General features: G+C 49.0%; 1 protein-coding gene across 1 annotated transcript; it reads left to right on the forward strand.

Annotated features, from left to right (window-relative positions):
* Positions 1-793: 793 nt before the first annotated feature.
* Tfap2a (transcription factor AP-2 alpha) lies at positions 794-17,316 on the forward strand. The gene is made up of 7 exons (XM_059263138.1): positions 794-936; positions 5,644-6,078; positions 9,211-9,262; positions 11,065-11,296; positions 13,072-13,190; positions 15,122-15,263; positions 16,966-17,316. The coding sequence occupies exons 1-7, from the start codon at positions 886-888 to the stop codon at positions 17,252-17,254; spliced, it is 1,320 nt and encodes a 439-aa protein (XP_059119121.1). The 5' UTR covers positions 794-885; the 3' UTR covers positions 17,255-17,316.
* Positions 17,317-18,070: the final 754 nt, after the last annotated feature.

Here is an 18,070-nt window from a genome sequence, read left to right on the forward strand (position 1 = left end):
GCAAACCCCAACCGAGCCACCGGAGCCGGTTGGCAGAATCTCCAACCTGGGGGAAAGCGCAAAGCTAATAAAACTCCCAGGGCGCTGCAGCCCGAGGGGGTAACAGCCGTGAGCGGAGGCGATCTCCAGTTGGGCAAAAATCCTGGAGTGACTTTGCTGGTCCTGGGTTGGTGGTTACGATTCATTGCGAAAGGGATAATGATTTCTAATAAAATCGGACGGGGACGAAAGGCAGATCGGGTAGTGGCGGCTGTAGTAGCAGGGGTAGGGGGTGCTAAAAGTTGGTTCCTCGGCTCCGCCGCTGGTACCCTGCGTAGTACCGAGCTTAATCCAGGGCATCTTTGGCTGGCAGGATCCGAAGACAGGCAAAGGGGAAAGGGATGAAACTGGGCCGGGGTAGGGGCAGCTGGAGCAAGGGAGGGTGGTGGAGCTCTGGGCAGAGCTGTTGGGCTAGCAGGCAGGCGTGCAGGCGTGTGCTCTGGGAGCAAGTTCGCGGCTTGAAGAGGCCTTTATACCTGGGTCGGAGCGGCCGGCGGCAGAATGTGGTACTGGCAAGCAATTGGACTATTGTTGATATGCTAATGAGGCGATTAGGCTGTTGGTGAAGAGCAGGAAAAGGGAAAAGTTTCTACCATTAGAGGGAGATCTCCGAGCGCACACGGGAGCTCTCTAACCCTTCTCTCCTCCTCCCTCCTCGCCCTTCTCCTCCTGGCCCTCCTCCTCCTCCTCCCCCTCCTCCTCCTTCCTACCCTTCTCCTCCTCCTCGCCCTCCTCTCCTCCTCCTCCTCCTGTGCTCACCGCCCGCAGCCCGCACTTTGCGCTAACCTAGAGAGTAGCTCCGCTGGGGTGCGAGGCGCAGAGGGGCAAATCCGATCACGCCGATCCATGAAAATGCTTTGGAAACTGACGGATAATATCAAGTACGAAGACTGTGAGGTAAGCGCGGCGCCGGCTCAGTCATCCTTGCAGCCACAGGCTTGGAGATCGACCCTCCCTCTCCTCCTCCTCTCCACGCAGCTAGCTGCGAACGCGGGTGGAACAAACTTTCACCAGTGCTGCGCCCGCCCCTCGAATTCGCCCGAAGAGCACGGGGGAGAAGCCGGAGAGGGTGGACGTGGATTCTGCTTCTTTCACTTTTGTCCTTTGAAGCCCGTGTCCCACTTCCCCCCGTTTTTTCTGCTTACTTTTGGCTTTGCCTGAGAGTGTGGAACGAAGAGACAAGCTTTTTTTTTTTTTTTCTTTAAACAATTGCTGGCAACTGGGCACGTGCCAGTGCACTCCGGTGTCTCTTGAGCAAGAATCTGGGGTCACCTACGGTAGCAGGAAGAAAAAAGAAAATGTTCCCTCTTTCACCTCCTCTCTGAGATGAATATTCCTTTTTCTTTCATTCATTCCTTTCTTTCTAAAGAGGTTCCCTTCTTGCATTTGGAGAAGGGCCCACACACTTCTCCCTGACCTGGGCCGCACCTCCCTGTAAGCGGGTTCGGCTTGGAAGCCCTCAAGTCAGCCTCTGGGCTCACTCCTTAGCTTCTGTATCCCTTGAAGTTCTAAGCAGTTTCTCCCGCTGAGCTACGGGGTGGACACACCCCATGGTGGTGGCTGAGTGCAGTTGCTCCACCGGCCTCTCTGAGTCGGGGGGGAAAAAATCGCCCTTGTGCCTGCCGGGGCTTAGCTGAGGGACCCTGAGAAGCCTGGCTTGGCTGCCGATCGATCACCTTCGGTTTTCGAGAGTCCGCTGGGACCACAGAGCGCTCCCCCTTGGGAACACATTTTAAAACCCAGGGCCCCACAGTATGACTTTTGGGACAGCCAGGGAGGCATGGAAAAAGAACCAACCGCTTGCAGGAAACCGCCTCAACCTTGCTTTTACAAACCCCATTGAAAGGAGCTGATGAGTGCACGGGGCGATGGAGCGGTGGGAGGCCCCGTGATTATCCAAATAAATATATAGCAGCCTTGCCATTTGCTCTTCTTCTTTTACTTTATTTCTTTTCCCTTTGGCATTTGGAGCTGGGGTTCAGGCTGCAGCGTCTGCGCGGGCTCAGAGGCAAGAATTCTGTTTGAAGTCAGAAACTGGGCTTGTGTGAAGGAAGTGTCACCCACTCCCTCCCCTTTTCCTTTTGAATACTATTTTACGTCTTTCTTTATTCTGGCTCCCCCTTTACCCCTCCCCACCCCCAACCTGGTGGATGGGACACCAGGTGGCATCCCATCAGTATCGGCGCTTCTCTAGGGGCTCCTGGGGAGCGCCTGGAGTGGTGTAGGACCCCACGTAGGACCAGGCACTTTGTTTTCGAGGCTATGGGTGCCTTTTGCCGACAGGCCTAGACACTATTGAGCAGTTGGTTTCTTAGGGGTCTGGGTTCCCTCCCCAGCCAGGTGATTTTTCACTGTCTTGGAACCTAAAAGTCAGTTCCGGGTGCCAGCGTCCTGAGTGGGAGGGTTGGTAACCTTCGCGTGGCTCCACACACCGAAGGGGTCTCCAGGGGTAGGGCGCGAGATGAACTTGAACCCCCAGAGAGGCTCTGGAGGTGCGTGAGAGCGGGGCGGGGAGTGCGGGGGAATGATGAGAATGGAGTAGGAGAGGAGAAAAAAAAAGTCTGGGCAATTTCAACAACTTTGGTGGCGGCGGGCTAACCAGCGCTAGAGCAGGGATTTCGGGTTTCCGAGCGGGCTTGGAGTTGTCTGGTTTGGCCGAGGCTCTGCAGGGACACGCAAGAGGCGAGGTGCCGCTTGTTCCGACAACCGGGCGGGCAGACTGGCAGTGGCGACGCGCGGGAGAGCTAGCCCTGTCATCTAGGGGGTGTCGGCGGGAGTGGCCCAGCCAGTCGGACGGGTTTGTGTCGGGAGCCCGGAGCCCTTGCCAGAGGCGCCTAGGCTGGGCCGCTTCGCGTCTGTGCGCTCCCGGGGCCGCGTCCAGGCTCCCGCTCCCGGAACCCGGTCCAGGGACCAGCCGAGATTAGAACAGCCGCAGCCGAGGAGCGCACGGCCCCGAGGTCCTAGGGAAGGCAGCTCGTCGTGGCCAGGCGGAGGACAAGGGTTGGCGAAGCGGGCGGGCCGGTTCCAGGCGGGACGCCTGGTCATGGAGGAACAGCGCGGCCGCGGGCAGCCGAGTCCCGAGTCCCAGGCCCCGCTGCGCAGCCGAGAATCCCGCGGCCGGAGAGCGGCGGCGGGAAGCACCTCCCAGGCGCAGAACCCGGTGGGCAGCCGCGCGCGGGTCACCGGAGCTCCAGCCCGCGGCGCGCGACCCCAGCTCCATCCCGAGGTCTGCCCCAGCCTTTTAGGTCCGATTGTCCTCCCTCGCTTCCTCTCCCCTCCCCCTCCCCCGCGGGCTCCCCCTCCGCAGCTCCGGCTCGGCCCCCTCCTCCCCCTCCTCCTCCCTCCCTCCTGCCCTCCCTTCCTCCTCCCCGGCGCTCCCTCCTTCCTCCCTCCCTCTCTCCACTCCTCTCTCCTCTTGTCGCCCACACTTTCTTTCTCGCACACGCACGCAGACACATCCTCCCTCTTCGCGCTCTCGCCCCTCGGCCTCCCTCTCTCGCCTTCTTTCTCTTTCACTTTTGCAGGCCCTGCAACCTTTTAAAATGTTGCCCCTTCGCTGTGATTCGCCAGACGCCGCGCCGCGGCCCCCCGCACGCTCGCCCGCTCCCTCCGTCGCCCGCTTTTTGTCTCTCGCGCTCCCTCTCCCCACCTCCGATTTGCTACACTGAGACTCCCGTCAATGACTGCATTGAGAGCCGGCTCCGGCGCGAGTTGCCTCTCCGCTTCACGCTCGATTTCCAGGCATTCTTCCCTTATTAAGTATTCGTGTAATATTAATAGTCATGAATATCTGCTATTAGGAGGCTCCAGGAACGCTGCCCAGCGCGGTTATTAGAAGCTGAAGTGGAGCCGCCGCTAAGAAAAGAGGGGGAGACACGGATTAAGGAACACTCACTCACTCACACACACACTTCACACACACACTTTTTTCCTCTTTTTTTTTTTTTCTTGGTATTTTTTGTTTGGTTGGTTTTTTTGGTTTTTGTTTTCTTAAAGAACTTTGAATCCTAACCGATCGCGGCAGGATAGAGATCGTGGGTTCGACCAGCTGAAGGCGCCGCGCGACTCGGTGGTACAAGTTCGGATGGATCCGAGCTGGGCTCCGGCGCTCGCGGCAGCGTCCGCGCGGTGACTGGAGTCCTGGGTGGCGCGGGGCTCTCGGAGCCTTTTGTGTGGGGCTCTCTCGGGCCGCCGGGCAGCCGGGTGCTCGAGGCGTGGTGGTTTTTGGCCTTTTTTTTTTTTTTTCTTTTTTCTTTTCTTTTTTTCTTTTCTTTTTTTTTTCACCCTGACTGGTTACCCCAGACTCTTCGCAGATGTTAGTTCACAGTTTTTCAGCTATGGTGAGTCCCACCCCACCCCCACCCATGCCTGTTTCCTTAGGAATTCTGTTCCCCAAACCCTCAGCCGAGAAACTCTCTGAGGTCCAGGGCTTCCCGGCCTGGGTTCCTAGTGGACATCTCCTTCCATTTGCATTCCTATCTTCCCTTTCCTTCTTTCTCTGGTTCTTTTCCATCCCCAAATCCAACGAGTCGCCACTACCCTGTCTCTGCTGGACCTCTCCGCGCACGCAGACCTACCCGGCAGCTCTTTCCCTGGGCCAGTTTCTCGCCCGGTTCGTCTTTATTTCCTCCCGTCTTCACTTGCTCCAGAGCCGCTCTCCACATCTGATGCTTAATCCATCTGTGGGGGGTGAAAGGCGCACCCCAGTGTGTCTCCTAGCCCGGGGCCTTGAGGCTGGACCTGGAAGGGTTCTGGTTCTCTGGAACCCACTCTTGGCTTGCTTTGCAAGAGGATTGCAATAGAGGAACGGAAAGTGAGGGGCTTCGTTTGCCCTTTGGGGCTGGGGTGGAAGGGGCGGGGGCCTCCGCCCCGGGGTGCTCCTCTTTCTTTTAAAAGAACCGGGTAAGGCAGAATCTTTCTATTTTAAACCCTAGCTTGGCGTCCCTTACTCCCCATTCATATCATAAAACGACCCTGTCGTGTAAAAGCCTAACAGAGGAAGCGGAAAAGACAGACCCCCCCCCCCCAACCATGCAGTTAAAACCTTTAAGCTGGTAATTTAAACGTGTGCTTTCTTACGGCCCCTGTGCGAAACATGTTTCTATTTAAATAGTCATGAAATGGTAATAGTCTTTGAAGGTTTCTGATTTTCTCCCCCTCCAGATTAATGGAAGAGTAAACAATAACGCAGTGGCAGACAGGTTCAAATCCGGGAAAAGCAAAGGCCGATTCTGCTGTTTAATATTTAGTGGCTGTTTGAATTTTGCTTAAGGGAGGTTTGGTACTGCGAATGTTAAGGGCTGTACTACAGGACACCCTTTTACATCTCCTTCCCTCCTTTGAGAGGAATGTCTAGGAGAGCCTGTTGTGCCCCTGGATTTACATATTCTGATTTCTTTGCGTTTTTTGGAAAGGCCTGCTTCACTGCTTGGGTATTTTCCAATGTGAACAATGTAGAGTTGATACCCCCACCCCGGCGTCCTGCGGAGGGGAATGGGTGATTTCCCCTACATTAGCTTGCGGAATGGATTTAGTGGGGGGGGGGGTAGCTAAAACTCTGCGCCTCGTTTCTTACTCTTTCCCTTTCGTCTTGCTTTCTTCCAGGACCGTCACGACGGCACCAGCAACGGGACTGCGCGGTTGCCCCAACTGGGCACTGTAGGTCAATCTCCCTACACCAGTGCCCCGCCGCTGTCCCACACCCCCAATGCCGACTTTCAGCCTCCCTATTTCCCCCCGCCCTACCAGCCTATCTACCCTCAGTCGCAAGACCCTTACTCTCACGTCAACGACCCCTACAGCCTGAACCCCCTGCACGGCCAGCCGCAGCCGCAGCACCCGGGCTGGCCCGGCCAGAGGCAGAGCCAGGAGTCTGGGCTCTTGCACACGCACCGGGGGTTACCCCACCAGCTGTCGGGCCTGGACCCTCGCAGGGACTACCGGCGGCACGAGGACCTCCTGCACGGCCCACACGGGCTCGGCTCCGGGCTCGGGGACCTCCCGATCCACTCCTTACCTCACGCCATCGAGGACGTCCCGGTAAGAGGCGGTGCGGGCTGCGGGGAGGGAACGCAGCCCTAGGCTCACCTGCCCTCCCGGAAGCTTCGTGGAGCCCAGGCCCGCAGGGCCTTGGTTTTCCTCAATAATAGTTGGGAGTGGAAGTGAGACTCAAACAACTGGATTTAAAAAAATGAGAAAGTAATTGAGAACAATGCTTCCTGGAGCTCGCTCAACAATGCCTGGGTCCACCACTTCCAACCAACACAGAAATAAATCAGGCGATTGTCACCCTTCACTGTAGCGTCTCCTCTCCGTAACAGTGAATTGTGTAGATCTGGGGAGGATTTAATTCCACTGCTGAATATGTTGTGAGGATTTCTCGCTGTTCTAGGAAAGAGGTTAAATTTAGCCTAGAAAGCCCCTCAAACGCGCTCACAAAGTAAAAAAAAAAAAAAGTGTGAGAGACTTGGGAAAAAGGTCCCTGAACCGGGTTTTATACGCATTAGTGAAATCCAGAAGTTATACCTCCCCTATCCTGATCAAAGGAAGGCAAGTAGCAAATCCAAGCACCGGGACATTAAAATGCAGCTTTCTTCTCTTCCTGGGGGTGCTAAGTGGTGACCTCATAAATCATTAGCTAGGTTCCCAACGCCTATCAGAATCTGCTACACTGCATATTCAATTAAATGTTGGAGACTATTGGGCGCTGCGTTGAGTTCTAATTCAGTTATCAATAAATGCAGTTTAAAATGATTTCTAAATAAGGACGGCCTCAGCACATGTACTGTTTACAGCATAACTCAGGCTATTGATAATTTGAAAATACTTTTAAAAATTAAATGGCAACCAGCACCTCAACTTCAGCTCTATAAATTTATGGTTTTCTCACAATCTTCCTGAAATGGAATTAGAGCAAGCCAAGCCAATTTTTTTTTTTTAACGCTGTAAAGACTTCTGTTAAAGGTACTTTTCTTTGGAAAGGAAATGTATCTGGATGTGATTTTTGCTTAAATGCTATTTCAAATTACTGCATCAAATATAGCAGTGGTATGTCTGTTGACAGTTTAATGATTGCTGAATTAGATTGTAAGGAAAACGGCCACCTGAACTTACCTGATTGCCTGGCAGATTTAAAACGTTCTTGAAGTTCTACAGGAAAATAGAAAATTTATTACCTCTCTCATTTAGCCCAGTTAATCACTGAAATTTGTTGGTTATGCTTAACAGCCTTGCATGGAACACAGGAAAGCAGGTACTTGATCCAATGCAAGGCTTTAGTAAGCAGTGTGTGTGTGTGTGTGTGTGTGTGTGTGTGTGTGTGTTCATACTTATAGGTTTTTAGAAAACAATGATTAGTAAATTTGGGGCAATATTTTATAAAAGTAATTTTGAACAGAACTAGAAGTTATGGTGATTTTAGTTTTCTTTCTCAGAGAGTCTCTGAATTCTTGTCTTTGCCTGCTCTTTGGGAACACTCTAATAGCAAAATAATATCTTAAGCTTTTGGAGCTACTGTGTATTGAAATAGGTCTACTTCTGCAAAAATATCCTATGGCTGATGGGAATTCTGATACCTGTGTGGCCACTCTTTGTGGTGAAATTGGTCAGTAGGAGAAATTAACCAGATGATCATATAAAACCAAGAAACCCAGTTGCTGCTCTTCTCACCCTCCCCCACCTTTCCAGGGGGAAAAAAGATCTTTCGAAGGAATTTGGGTCAGGAAAAGGGTTGTTTTCAATTTTCCCATTGCTGCCACAGTTAACTTTTAATAAGAACGACTGCTAAATATTTAAGAAAATCAAGTCGATGGTGAAAATTATTTAATCATTAATATCTCAGTGGGGTTTTAAACTTAACAGTCTTCCCTGTGTGGACAAGGTCTAGCTAGAAATAACAGAAATAAAAGTATTATGCCACACTACATTTACTTTATGGGTTTAGGGTGCATGCATAAAGGGATCATATTTCCCCATATAGTTAAAACACAAGAACTGCAGCAGTAGTCATTTCTGAACATTTCTCAATTTAATTATACTTAAATCCAGAAGCACTTTAGGCAAGTTACAAATGAGAGCATTGAGTATAATAAAACCTGTAATAAAGCAACTTAGTACCATCCACCCGGAATCATTGCGATCAGGCACAATTAACAGGAGCATAAATCCAAGACAGAATGGAAAATGTTCGAATCAGTATTATTGTTGGACAAAGACTAGAGAAGGAAGTAATAGTTTTTTAAATGGCAATGCCTGTGCTTGGTAACGATTGCGAAATCTTCTCTCTCAGCAACCCTGGTGCTAATTTGTAAACACAGCCAGACATTATATTGCCTGTCAGTTTCTGCATTAGAAAACATGATTTCATTTTACTTTCTAATCACGTTTTGATTCTAGCACCCACATGCACACACACACACACACACACACACACACACACACACACACGTATACCCATCCATCTTAAAAAGAAAGAAAGAAAGAAAGAAAGAAAGAAAGAAAGAAAGAAAGGGGGTACCCCACACTGCTGCTGGACAACAAGAAAACAGCCTCAAAGGATTTTCATCCCTGATATTTCCACATTCCTGCCAGATTTGCTGTAGGCAGCGGTTTAAAAAAAAAAAAAAATTCTAGCTTTCCCTGAGTGAAGGAGTGTGTGTGTGTGTGTGTGTGTGTGTGTGTGTGTGTGTGTGCTTTGTTGCATTACCTGCAGGGTTTCCAACACTCTGCTGTTACTCCTGCTCCTGTCCTTTCTATTGTGTTTGCTTGGCTTTGGCTGCCTGGACACTGGGATCCCTGAGGCTCCCAAGCTGCTGAGGTGCCACACTAAAGCTAGATGCCTTTCCGAAGGTTGAACTGACTGTGAAAAAGATTAAGAACTCCAAAACTTCATTTCATTTTCAAAGAAAGTTTTATTCCCCATCCCATCCTCTTCAGTGTGGATTATCTGCTGGGGGTGGAGGGAGGAGAAATGGGCTGTGGGTGTACAGTGAAACCTCTTGAGTTTTAAAGCTCCAAATTCAGTAAGCCAAGATGAGATGTTTATATATAAATGTCATTATGAGGGAGGGGGGACTCCCATCCTCCATCCTTCCCTCCCCCATCTTGCAGGGAATATTCATTTCCTTTTGTTTTGATTATACACTTACATTCATGTGTATCCTTTTGTTGCAGCATGTAGAAGACCCGGGTATTAACATCCCAGATCAAACTGTAATTAAGAAAGGTAAGCCATTTCCTTCTGCATTCCAAGCATGTCCTTACAGGCAGAGTGCTATTTAAAAGAACTTGCAGGACTGTATTTTTTTTTTTCAAATAGGATTTCCTAAAGGCTCAGAATTAGCAAATAGATAGGCATAGACCAGTGCTTAAATAACCGGCTTTCAGGATCTTGGTAAAGGCAACAGGCTAGCTTTGTTCAGATCATGATTTCAGCACTGAATTTAGTTTAATCATATTTGGACAAGATGAAATGTGCAATAGTTGACCTGATTTGGAAGTGGCATTTCGATTTGGAAATGGTTTCATAGTTAAATCATTGTGTGGAGTTAAAGGCCATGAGGGTTAAAAAGTGTATCAAGCTGAAATAATACAAATACTTTAATATTAATGAAAAGACAGATGAAAAAAAGCACTCTACCAGGAAAGAAAACTTTCATGTTCTCTGATTTAGTTTCTAGTCTCTTGATTGAGTCTCAGGGCTTGAAAACTTGGTGAATTAGGTTAACAAAAAGGTAGCTCTTGGTTAAAATTAGCATCTTGAAGATGCCACTATTAACCTATGTATTTAGAAATTGTTAAAAAGGTGTTACATGATTTGGCTAAATTTATCATCTGCATTGTGCTTAGTATGTAGAAATAAAGTTTCTTGTATTAAATGCAGCAGCAGTATATTTTTGTTGTTATGGTAGCAATAATTTCAGGATTCTAGGCACCACCAGAGGACGATGCTATATAAAACTGTTCCCATTTCTAACCCCAATCAGTATATTGTTAGCTAGTTTAAAGTTTCATTTTTGCATCTGTGAAGTCTTTGTCATGTCAAATTAGATGTGCAAGGGATAAATCTTAAGAGGTGCTCTTTCCAAGTCGACATGATAATTGGCTCTTTTATTAGTAATCTCTCAAGAGTTCGTTTAACTCCTATTGTCTCTATTAGCCTCCCCAGAGCTATTAATGTCACAAGTGATCTATCCAAAACCTAGAGCCCCTCACCTCCCCATACGACTAGAATATCCCCATTCAAAACAAAACAAAACAAGAACGCTGTGATGAGGCTGTGTGCATATTATTATTGTATGTCTCCATGTGGAATTTTAAGATACAAATGCATTGTACTTAAATGGTGGCGGATGCATCTGAATTACATTGGTGTTAAGAAATGGACCCCTCGTTTTGCTGGTCTTGAATTTGTTTTCTAACAATGGTAGGTCCAACAATGAAGAGCTTATGGTTTTAACTGATTGTATATCCTACCCCCCACCCCTTCGAAGGGGCTTAGGCAGACAGGGTTCATTTAGTATTTGCTCAACAAAAGGATGCATTCCTAGTGTTCAACTGTAGGCCTATTCTTGAGTTCCGTTCAAAACTGGGCTTGGAATGATCTCCAAAACTCGAGTGTCTTTTAAAATGGAACATAAGGGTCTATCGATAAAAGGACATTCGTGTAGTGTGTGACAACAGAATCCACCACTTGCCAGCTAATGCTCATTTACCGGCAGCGGGAGCCATCGAAACTATCCGCTGGTTTTAACAGCAATTTCTTGCCGCACTGAGCCCTTCGTCTGCAAAACCCTGGCTACACCAACCCTGCCCTAGGTTTGCACAGGAAACCCACCCGCTGTGTCCCCAAACACGATCTCCTGCACCTCGCCGGAGCCCTCCGCGAGCCCAGGGGGTAGCGACAGCACCAGCCGTCTCTAGACAGCTTGCGGCCAGGGTGATGGCAGGAAGCCGCTGCGGGATTCCAGAGCTGAGCAGCGCGCGGTCGGCCCGCCCCCCAACACGCGCCCGCGTCTGTCTCCGCAGGCCCTGTGTCCCTGTCCAAGTCCAACAGCAACGCCGTCTCCGCCATCCCTATCAACAAGGACAACCTCTTCGGTGGCGTGGTGAACCCCAACGAAGTCTTCTGTTCAGTTCCGGGTCGCCTGTCGCTCCTCAGCTCCACCTCGAAGTACAAGGTCACGGTGGCGGAAGTACAGCGGCGCCTCTCACCGCCCGAGTGTCTCAACGCGTCGCTGTTGGGCGGAGTCCTGCGGAGGTGAGGCTCGGCCCCGCCCACCCCGCCCCGCCCCGCCCACCCCGCGGACGCGGCCCCAGTGCGCCTGCGCCGGGGCGGTAGCGGTCCCGCACGCCGGCAGGGAAAGGGGCGGAGAGGAGAGAGGATGGAGCCTGGTGGGCGGGGCCGGAGGCGGGGGTGAGGCGGCGCGCCTGCGCACTCCGGGGACTTGGCTTTCTCCAGCACGCACGCGCAGCTCTCGCTGCTGCGGGCTCAGTCCCGGCCTTGGCAGCCATGGGGCGCCGTGCAGCTGCCTTTTCCCTGGTTGCGCACAGGTTACAAGCTCAGGAAAACTTCTGGGCTTCTTGCTTTGCATTGCCATACTGGAAGGTCTCTGATGGGAACCGGCCGCCCTTGAGTCGAGGCTGGTTTTCAAGTAAAGCAAGAGAATGACGTCCGCTTGCTGCATGCCTCCCCATCCCTGGTTGCTGGCACCTCCCTCCAGAAGGCACCCCCTACTCCCAACCCGAGGCACTAGCTTTTGACGATTCTGATTTACTGTGAAGTGTGACAGGCAGTGTGCAGGGCACGTTTCCAGTTTCCGTTCATTATATGTAGTCGCTCTCAGGGACTGCATCCGTTATCACAGGATTCTCACCTCTCTGAGGTGAAGTGGGCCCTTTAGTAGAGAAGATTTGACAAGGGCCAGGGAGACAGAGGGTGTCTTTCCTCAGAGCCAGCTGTGTGTCCTTCTGTCTTAGGATTCTATCCATTGGTGTGAGTTGTAGGCCTAGTGTGAGTTTTGGCCAAATAGTATGTCTCTTACTCTCCTCTCCGTAGAAGACCCGTAATTCACTGTCTAACTTTCTTCCTGAGTCTTAATGACCCGGAGTTGGTCCTTGGTGGGTACAGCCCACCTACATCCTCTAAGAGGGTTTTGCAGAGTTACTACCAGCGACTCTCACCATCGTTCAGTCACTTGGTTTTTCCTTAGTTCCTTTACTGCCACGGATCTTTCTCGGCCCCTGCTTTTTCCTCCCCTTCCCCCACACCAGTATCCGAGACTGCTTACCTAAGGGAGTATAATCTAATCCACACAATTAAAGAACCACTTGAGTAGGGAATAAAATCTGAAATTAATTAATTTGCTGTTTTATTTAAACAATTTATCTTAACCACTTTCTGATTATGGGAGTCTATTTAGACATCTATTTAGAAGTCCCTCCATCGTCTCTGAAATCAGGGAAGAATTTGAAGGCTGGTATCAGCCATTATCCTTTTGACATTTCCAGTTCTGCTCCTGACGTGGCATGTAAACAGTTGTCGAGATGCATTTCCCATTGGGACCAAAGCCAGAGCAGGAAATGTGAGCGTGATGATAACTTCGGTTACTGGGAGCAACCTACCAGCAGATCTTGTGAAGACAATTTAAAGACCCCACTGGGGTTTGTGTTATTGTAGCAACAGGGAAAATACACAGTCATCAGCTGACCTCAAGAATACCTCCAACTCTAGAGTTCAGAACTGTGCGTGTGTGTGTGTGTGTGTGTGTGTGTGTGTGTGTGTGTGTGTGTGTCTTCAGGGAACTGAAAAAACAAGAAGCTTCCAACCTGCTACAATAGTCTCACCAATAACTGAATACAGTGGGTGCTTTACAGTTGAACAAGCCTTTATCTCCTATGACCTTTCTGTACGGTTCCTTAGGTTCTCCTCTCCTGCTTCTTGGTTTTTAAGAACACATTTTAGAAAGTGCTCAAAATGACTTCAGAGCAAGTCAATATTTTCTAAATCCCTGTCTTCCCGTGTTTATGAAACAGAGCGAAGTCTAAGAATGGAGGAAGATCTTTAAGAGAAAAACTGGACAAAATAGGATTAAATCTGCCAGCAGGGAGACGCAAAGCTGCCAATGTCACCCTGCTTACATCACTAGTGGAAGGTAAGCAATCCACTTGCTAACTAGAAAGGAGCTGTTGTCTGGGGAAATGAATAATATTTAGTGGCCAGATGTTTGAGTGAATCTTGTGCACTTCGGTGGTTTCACCTTTCCATGGATTATAACTGTAACTGGAATGAACAGAATTCTGAGATGTCAAGGAAAAACAAGAAACAAAACAAAATAAAACAAACAAAAAGCAACCCAGAGCCTATTTAGATACACTCATGCCTATGTTCTTCTTCCACTCTCCCACAAAATTCCCTTGTCCTCAACACAAATTGGACCTAAACAATGCACAAATTTAAGAGCTGCACATTCCCCAAGTTCCTGTCTCCTCTAAAGAACTCAGCAGTAAATCACTTAAGTTATTCTGACATCTGCATTTGAGAAATGCGTGACCATTACTTCCTGAATTAATGTGAGAATCTTTGACCTGCATCCTGATTTAAGACCGTCCTGGAAGCTCGGGGTTAAAAGCCATTGCAGGCTGATGTTTTCCAAACATCTCCTTCCTTACTTCTTGCTTCTCTGTGTTGATTTTCTCCAGAATGGGAAGAAAGGGAGCAATGTTAGAATTTGGATTGTTGGATACAGAGAGAGAAAAAGCAGTGGATACATTGTAAAAGAGTTTCTTAAGGCAGGTTTTAGCACACACACCCTTCCAAATTTCTTAAGACAAAATGGCATTCCTGTCTAGTTATACAAAAACTGGCACCAGAATCCACTCACATTCCTGCCTCCTAGGTTCCTAACTTTCTGATACTCAGTTGGTGTAAGGTTGGGATTAAGGGTTGGGGTGAATACATAGCTTTCTTGTGCATTTCTTTGTGGCCTATTATATCTCATGTTAGTAGGAAAATAGAAAGATAGTGATTTATTCCCAGGCAGATTTAAAACTAGCATTCATATTTCAATGAGGCATGTTTATCTTATTTGCATAGTGTGTTCGGGAAGATATTGCCTGCCATTGGCTCCAAGTTTTTTGGAACTTTCTAGAAAACATCTGAAACAAATGTTTTTGAGGAGGAATTCTATGATTTCCATGTGTTAAATGGTGTTGAAGATGATGATAATGTAACTTTTCAAAAACAAGCCATTGTTCAGGGACAACAATTCAAATACAGCAACACTATATGAAAATAATGGTAGCATGTAGAAAATCCGCTTCTCATATCCTACCCCCCAAATTCTCTGTCCTGAAGGTGGTGGTGGCCGCTGAGGATGGAGCGTGAGAGTCGGTCTGGGTCTGGGGGTTGAGAGCTGCCGTGGAGAGGCAGTTTCTGGAGAACTGTTATTGTTTGTGATCCGCTCCATTTTATGGAAACAAGCTCCGCGAGAGGGCTTTGATGCTCTAATTGGCGCATGCGTTCTTCCGGAGCTGGAGCTAATGGCAGGAAGCCCTGCAGTAAAAACCAACTGGTTCAGGAAATTAAAACCAAAGATTCGAAAATCAACAACACAGACAGACTCAGTGGAGTGGCCCTCAAATCCTCCCGGTTAATCGGCTTGGATGAACAGATAATTATACGTGATCAAGTTAAAATGTAAACTCTCATTTGTTTCCTTGCTGAAAAGCTCAAGGAGTAATTATGAAACATCATTGATGAATGTGTTGATAGGTGTGAGGTTGGAACAGCGGAGCCATTTTCAAACAGAAGTTGGGGAAACCTCAGTCGGGGATGGGTAGGGGGTGATGGGTGGGCTTAACATTTTCAAACCATTTTGGCCTTGTAAGCCAACTTGGCACTTCTGCTCATGAGTACGGTCTCCTGGTCTCAAAGAGAAGAAATGTCTAACGTAAGAAAACAAGGGGTTTCTGTTCCTTCCAGCTTTTAGTAAAGAAAAGGAAGGGAGTTGGGTGTGGAGAGGAAACTTTGATCCCAATTTCTTCGTTCTCTGGCCCTCACTTCCCTCCTCCTACCTCTTGCCAGGAGAAGCCGTCCACCTAGCCAGGGACTTTGGGTACGTGTGCGAAACTGAATTTCCTGCCAAAGCAGTAGCGGAATTTCTCAACCGACAACATTCCGATCCCAATGAGCAAGTGACAAGAAAAAACATGCTCCTGGCTACAAAGTAAGGCATTTACCTCTGCGGGGTCTAGGCTGTTCGCTGTCAAAAGAAACAAAACTGGTCTCGTGTTTTCTTCTCTTTTCCATTCTTACTGAGCAGCTTTGCTGTGAATTCTGAAGTGGGGCACAAACGTAAATTAGCACAGTCTGTATCAAAGAGGAAACAGAGTGGGGTTGTCGGGGTGTTTCCTGTGTTCTCCCGCACTTCAGTCTCTTTCTTTCTTATTTGCTAACTTTTAAAGTAATGGGAATGTGTGTGGGACCCAGCAAGGATTTCACTGAAAGAGTCTGTGTTTGTGACAGTGTTGTTTCCTACAAACCAGACTCAAGTCCTCAGAGGTACCAACCAGGCTTGCCTAGGCCCACATTTTCTCTCTTATCGGTATGTTCTCCAAGGGCAAAGATTAAGCTGGGACCTGCAAAATGTGCCATCCAGAATCTGCCCTACTTTTACCTCTAATCCTGGATTCCATTTCTCTCTCTCTCTCTCTCTTTCTCTCTCTCTCTCTCTCTCTCTCTCTCTCTCTCTCTCTCTCTCTCTCTCACACACACACACACACACACACACACACACACACACACAGATAGATGAGTCACAGTCATACTCTAAACTTTAGCCCACAGGCAAGCTGTCAAATAGGTTTCAAGATGGCCCAAGTTTATGTTCCCGAAGGTGCCTGGGCTGAATAGACTTCTCCAGATTGAAAAGAAAATGACTGTTTTGATATGTTTTCTGGAAATTTAAAAGGCTTGTTTAGAAGTCCTTAATTATCAAAAGCGGGTGTCACTGGAGGGCACTGTAGCAGAGAATCGAGAGGCTGAGGCCTTGGATGCTTCCTTGCCCTTTCACCCCCAGGCTGTAGCCATCTCAGGAAGGCCCTGCTAGAGCTGACCAGACAGGCTTCCTTGCCGAGGATTTCTTTCTCTGTGGCTCTCCACATTTTTCTTTGAAGACAGTCCATCACTGACCCCAGAGCTCACCATTTGGACTAGACTGGCTGCCCAGCAAACCACTGGGACACCCCTGTCATCCAGGAGTTGAAGATATAAGCCTTCAAGCTGGGCTTTTACACGAGTTCCGGGGATCCGAACTCAGCTCCTTATTTATCTGTGTGGTCTAGCCCTTTATCCAGTGAGCTCTCTCCCTGGCCCTGCTGGTTTTTTTTTTTTTTTTTTTTTTTTTGTTTTTAAAGCTAAGTTTTCCTTTTTGTCGAAATTCAAACCTCATTTGGTTTGTAGAAGATGAATGAGAGGAGACTCCATTCCACCAAATGTCACTGTGGTTCCTCTGGGTGTGTGGGGTGGGGTGGGGTGGGGGGACTGTGACGATATTTTGAAAAGCAAAACTGTTGGTTCTACAATACTGAAGAGGGACACTTGTGTTTCTCCCTTCCGGTGTAACTTTTCTTTGTCCACATCCAGCCAGTAAAATGCTTTCCTACGTTCAGGGTGCTTGCTCTGAGTGAGAAGGATGTAGGCAGAAGTTTGTTGTGCCTGGGGGGTGGGGGATGGGGAGAGAAGAGGAAGTCTTTTGGAGGTAGGAAGGCTATTCATGGGAGAGATAGTTTAGCAGCGGCAGGCTCCATCCTTCTGAGGGGCCTGGTCTTGGATCCTGAGGGGGGTGGGGGTGGGGGCTAGGTGGCAGAGGTGACTGTCCCCAAGGCCCGCTGGGAGCTTCACCTCTCTCTCTGTTCCCCCCGCTGCAGACAGATCTGCAAAGAGTTCACTGACCTGCTGGCTCAGGACCGATCTCCCCTGGGGAACTCGCGGCCCAACCCTATCCTGGAGCCCGGCATCCAGAGTTGTTTGACCCACTTCAACCTCATCTCCCATGGCTTCGGCAGCCCGGCGGTGTGTGCCGCGGTCACCGCCCTGCAGAACTATCTCACCGAGGCCCTCAAGGCCATGGACAAAATGTACCTCAGCAACAACCCCAACAGCCACACGGACAACAGCGCCAAAAGCAGTGACAAAGAAGAGAAACACAGAAAGTGAGGCTCTGCTCCCGCCCCGCGCCCGCCCGCCCGGCTCACCGGCCCGCGCCCCCCCACTCGCCCTCCCCCGCCCGGCAGGTGACAGCTCCGGGACCAGCCACTCCTACTGCTGCTGCTACGCCGCGCCGCCGCCACTGCCGCGCCGCCCCTAGTCCCCGGAGTCCTCGGGACTGCTCTCTCCTCTCTCGACTGCCAGGGAGGCAGGCAGCCGCTGTCTGCTCAGCGCCCTGCCTCAACTTCCCCATCAGCACCAACACCCCCTTCTCTACCCTCGTCTGGAGCCTAAGAGAACAGAACAGGTCGTGAAGCCAGCAAAGAGAAGTTCTGTCGCGTTTGTGAACCTCTTTTTTTTTTTTTTTAAATCAAATCAACAACAAACATTAAAACTTTTTTTTTCTAAAAAAAAAAAGAACGTTAAAAAATTTTAAAAAGTATACGAGCTTCATGGGACTAACTCATCGCCTTCCCTTGCATACTTCAGATTGTAGCCATACTTTAAAAAAAAAAAAAGGCAAAGAGGATAATGACATTTTTATCAGTATTGTGAATAAACTTGAACACAAATACAGAAGTTCTATGTCCTGTCTTCAGTTGTAGGAGTTGTCTCTGCAAGGTGCCCACTTGAACTTCCTCTGATGACACAATCCACTTCTATAAGGGAATCAGTGTTCGCGTCTCTGTATATATTTATTTATGTGTAATTTAATGGGATTTGTAAATATGGTGAGTCTGTTTTAAACCTTTTTTTTTTTTTATTTATCTGGTGATCTCGTTTACCTCCTGTTTAGTGGGTTTTGGGTCCTCCCTATTAGTTCCT

The sequence above is a fragment of the Peromyscus eremicus genome, chromosome 5 (assembly GCF_949786415.1).
Source record: "Peromyscus eremicus chromosome 5, PerEre_H2_v1, whole genome shotgun sequence".
Taxonomy (NCBI): Eukaryota; Metazoa; Chordata; class Mammalia; order Rodentia; family Cricetidae; genus Peromyscus; species Peromyscus eremicus.